Genomic DNA, 5000 nt, shown 5'->3' on the forward strand with positions numbered 1-5000 from the left:
CTCCCCCCCCCCAACCCCCTACCCCCTACCCCTCTACACAACCAAATCGAACCGCCGACCCGTCTCCACCGCCCAACCCACTATCCCCAGCACGCGCATTTCCAGCCGACCTAATGCATGAATTTTGGTCGGGCGACAGGAGAGGGAGAGAAGACGGCAGCACATGGCACTCATACGCGCCCTGGAGAATCGGCGCAAGATGGAGGAGCGCGAGAAGAAGCGGCTCGAGGCCAGGGCCGAGCGAATCGCCTCGAAGGAGAAGAGGGCCGAGCAGAGGAGGATCGAGCTCGAGCTCGTCGAGCAAATCAGGAAGCCCGTCGAGGACATGGAGCTGACCGACCATAAGGCCCTGCCGGAGATCAAGCGGATACCGGGCCTCAAGCTGCCGGGCCAGGCCTTCGCCGACATCGTCATGGTCTTCGAGTTCCTGCACAATTTCGGCGAGACCCTGGGCTTCGGTAAGTAGGGGGCGACACGTAGTCAATAATTCGCGTCCCTGCCACCCTTCTTCAAACCATCCATCCATCTCTTTCCCCGTCACCAGCACCCACCCCCTGCCGCCACGCCTCGTTCATCATTAATTTTATCTTGGCAGACATGGACTCGCTGCCGAGCCTCAAGAGTCTCCAGGCAGCCCTTCTCAACGACGAGGAGGCCGAGGAAGAGATGCTCTCGGTCATGACGCACCTGCTCGTCTGCGCGATCGAGGACCCGGGCATTCCACAACCGGCCCGACACACGACCGGCCTGGGGCAGAGCTTACGCCAGGCCGACATAAGCCACGCCAACATCAGCGAGGTACTGCGCATCTATCTTTACGCGAACGCGACCGGCGAGGTAAAGGCCCTGACGGGCGTCTGCCTCGAGCGCGAGCGCGACAAGCGCTTCGCCGATCATCACCAGAACGGCGGTGACAACGCCCTCAACTGCTCGAGTAAGAATGCTCAGTTCTACGAGCACCTGCACAGCAACGACACCTGGAGAATGTCCGAGAGGCTGCGCGACAAGCCCTTCCTCGCCCTCAACCCCACGCACAAGGCGCAGATGCTCGCCTTCCTCTGCAACGAGCTCTTGCAGAACAAGGCCGTGCTCCGGCAGATCGAGCTCAGCCTCGAGAACGTCGCCCAGCTGAAGAAGGAGCGCTTCCTCCTCGACACCAAGATACGGAAACTGAGGCAGCTCCACGGCCGGAAGGTGCGCATGGAGGCTGTGGGCGTGATCGTCAACAAGACCGGTGACACGATTACCATTGAGAAGAAGGAGGTCGACGGCGAGGAGGTCGCAAGCGGTATTGGTGGCGTTTGCGGTGTCGGTGGCGGTAACGGTGGTGGTGGCTCCAACACCAGCACCAGCACCAGCACCAGCACCAGTACCAGTACTAGCACCAACGCCAATGCCAACGCCAACGTCAACGTCAACGTCAACGCCAATACCAATACCAACGCCAACGTCAATGCGAACATCAACACCAACACCAACACCAACGCCAACACCAACACCAACGCCACCACCACCACCAACGCCAACGCCAACGCCAACGCCAACGCCAACGCCAACGCCAACGCCAACGCCAACGCCAACGCCAACGCCAACGCCAACGCCAACGTCAACGTCAACGTCAACACCACCACCAACACCAACGCCAACGTCAACACCACCACCATCACCAACGCCAACGCCAACGCCAACGCCAACGCCAATGCCAACGCCAACGCCAACGCCAACGCCAACGCCAACGCCAACGCCAACGCCAACGCCAACGCCAACGCCAACGCCAACGCCAACGCCAACGCCACCACCAACGCCACCACCAACGCCACCACCAACGCCACCACCAACGCCAACGCCAACTCCAACGTCGCGGCTACGACACCGACCCCCGACGATCCCCACCACGAGGAGGAGACCCATGAGGAGGAGATGTCCGAGAACGAGAGCGAGGGCACTCAGCCGGAGGAGGTGCGTGCGCGAGTCCCACTCTCTCTTAATAGGCAGGCCTCACGGCCCACGGCGATTGTCCATCATCAATTCATTATTTTTCTAATTGACCTTTCAGGAGGAGGACAAGAATCTGTCGGGCGAGGAGCTCGGCAAGAAGCTTGACAAGCTGCTGAAGCAGTCCGAGGAGCAGCTGCAGAAGCTCAACAGCTCATCCAAGGAGCTCCGGGCCCACGTCTTCGGTCAAGACAGATACTGGAGAAGGTATTGGGAGCTTCCTTGTGCCGGTGGCATTTACGTCGAGGCGATGGAGAGCGCGGAGACCGATGTCTTGGCTCTGCAAGCTGAGCTCGACGAGACCTACAAGAACATGCCCATCGAGAAGAAGCTCGAGCCGACGAAGCAGGAGAAAGAGACGGCTGACATCGAGGAGGGCGAGGAGGGGGAGGGGGACGAAGACGACGATGATGAGGATGATGATGAGGATGAGGATGAGGAGGATGACGAGGAAGAGCAAAAACAGCAGCAGCAGCAGCAGCAGCAGCAGCAACAGCAGCAACAACAGCAGCAACAACAGCAACAACAGCAACAGCAACAGCAACAGCAACAGGTCAAGGGCGGAATCGAGAATCGTGAGAATGAAACTCCAAACGAACTCAAGGAGGAGAAGAAGCTCAACTCACAGAAGGAGGACGACGACGTGAGGCCGCACGACGAGAGGAAAAAGAACCAGGAGGGCTCCGACGACGTCACCGGCAATAAGAAGGAGATGAACAATTGTATATCCGACGAGTTGAAAAATTCAATATCCGATGTGAAGATGGAGCCCGAGGATACAACCGATCCTATAAAGAACTCGAGCACGGAGGACATTAAGCAGGAGAGCGATGTAATGAAAATGGACGTGGAGCACATTAAGTCCCAGGAGACCAAGAAAGAGGAGAACGGCATGGACGAGGAGATGATTAAGCCTCTCATTAAAATGGAGGACAAATTTGTCGAGACAATAGCTAACGGCGATAAATTCAATCATGTCAATAATAGTCTGCACAACGGTAAGGAATTGAACGGCAGCAGTTACCTCTCGGGTAAGTCATTTCGATCGCTATTCACCTCCTTCCGTTCCCTGGACGATTAATCATCCCAGGCTCGTTTTACAGACGTTAACTGCACCGAGGCCAATTGGTTTTCGATTCTACCCCGGGAAACGTGCGATACGCCTGGTCCAAGTACAAAGCAAATTTTCGGAATTGCCGAACCCACGGAATTGAAGATACCGATATTTCCGCCGCCCGCTAGTCCAAGCTTCGAGAGGTGCGAGAGCCCGGCGCCCCTTATACTCACCCAAGACGAGGCGGCACAACTCGAGTATCTCAAAATCCACGGCCTCCCACCCCCGGGCGAGCCCAAGCCCGTCCCGCAAGGTAAGCAATAATAACATAAGACAATCGATGATCGAACGGCCACCGAATCCCAATGAATCCACGACGCCCGATACATTAATTCTCTAATTAACAATGTAATTAATTAATAATGCATTAATTCTGCCGTTATGCATTAATTCGTAGATTTGAGATACGGCTGGTGGAGGATTACCGACGTAGACACGTTTCAAGAGCTCCTCGAGCACATTCACTCGCGCGGCGTGCGCGAGAAAGAGCTGAAGCGCACGACCTGGGCGACAATGGAGTCCTTCCTCGCTGTGACGGGGAAGATCCACGTGGATCCGGGGAACGTCGCCGCGACCGATATGTCCGACGCCGAGGAGGACGCCAGCCCGGCCCCGGTGCCAAAATCCGACGATCCGGAGGACTGGAGCGAGCAGGTCGCGATGCGCGTCGATGCCCAGCTCCTCGAGCAGGTCGAGGCCCTCGAGGACAAGGTCGCCAACGCCAGTATGCAGGTCAAGGGCTGGAAACTCCCGCCCCGAGCGGGTACCGAGGAAGCCGACGAGCTCGAGAAGCTGCACGAGATGGAGCAAGTCAGTGCGGTCGAGCAGGCGCGCCAGAGGCTACTGTCCCTCGAGGCCGCCATTGAAAGGAGATACCTCAAGCCACCCCTCGGCGTCTGGTAAATCCAAGCATCCAAAGCACCTAACGCAAACTAACAGCGTCGGGCGAACTCCGAGGCTCGCTCCCATCCCTCACCGTCACACCTCCCCCCCCCTCCCCTCCCCCAACACACCCGTCTCGCTTAGCTAACTCGCGTGGATCAGTCATGGGGTCGCGAGACCACAGGGCGCTCCACCACTCCCCGTCGGCCGACTTCGCCAACGTTACTATTTATAAATTTCAGCACGGGCGACCCGAACCTGGCGGCTCTCAAGGCGGAACAGGCGGCCGCGGCCGCGAGCGCGAGCGCCAACTCCTCGAGCGACGGGGGCTCGGGCTCGGGCCCACCCGAAGAAACGACACCCCGGGGCCTGAATAACTGGCGCGAGGCCACCGCTCGGGCCCACACCTCGGCCCAGCTCGCCATGGCGTTGTACATGCTCGAGGCCAGCATCGCTTGGGACAAGAGCATCATGAAGGCTGTGAGTCTAAATCCAGCTAGAAAGTCCGTCTGCGTCAAGCTACGAAATCGCAGCGTCTCACTCAAATCTGCTACTCAAAACAAACAGCTAATGTCTTCTACTCAGGCCTCTGTGGGTATTTGCACTAACTTACTAACCAACTTTCTGCGCTTCCTGTCTCTCACCTCCACTCTGTCTCCGCTCTGCCTCCCCCCCCCCCCCCCCCCCCCCCCCCCCCCCCCCCCCCCCCCCCCCCCCCCCCCCCCCCCCCCCCCCCCCCCCCCCACCCCTCCTGTCTCCGCTCTGTCTCCGCTCTGTCTCCGCTCTGTCTCCGCTCTGTCTCCGCTCTGTCTCCGCTCTGTCTCCGCTCTGTATCCGCTCTGTATCCGCTCTGTATCCGCTCTGTCTCCGCTCTACCACCGCTCTACCACCGCTCTACCACCGCTCTATCTCCACTCTACACGCCTTAACAATTACCTCCATCCACACGTTTTCGTCCAAATTCACCACCAACACTACACCCAACTATTTTCTTTGCTTCACTTGGCAA

General features: G+C 58.5%; 1 protein-coding gene across 1 annotated transcript in view; it reads left to right on the forward strand.

Annotated features, from left to right (window-relative positions):
* Positions 1-5000, forward strand: part of LOC105359018 (bromodomain adjacent to zinc finger domain protein 2B) — a 108477-nt gene that overhangs the window by 98714 nt on the left and 4763 nt on the right. Inside the window, exons 19-26 of the mRNA XM_011495496.1 lie at positions 140-458; positions 596-1270; positions 1826-1959; positions 2057-2428; positions 2720-3026; positions 3099-3362; positions 3507-4008; positions 4234-4471. Coding sequence (XP_011493798.1) covers positions 140-458; positions 596-1270; positions 1826-1959; positions 2057-2428; positions 2720-3026; positions 3099-3362; positions 3507-4008; positions 4234-4471 — 2811 coding nt within the window. The remainder of the gene's footprint in view (positions 1-139; positions 459-595; positions 1271-1825; positions 1960-2056; positions 2429-2719; positions 3027-3098; positions 3363-3506; positions 4009-4233; positions 4472-5000) is intronic.

The sequence above is a fragment of the Ceratosolen solmsi genome, unplaced genomic scaffold, assembly GCF_000503995.2.
Source record: "Ceratosolen solmsi marchali unplaced genomic scaffold, CerSol_1.0 scaffold10, whole genome shotgun sequence".
NCBI lineage: Eukaryota > Metazoa > Arthropoda > Insecta > Hymenoptera > Agaonidae > Ceratosolen > Ceratosolen solmsi.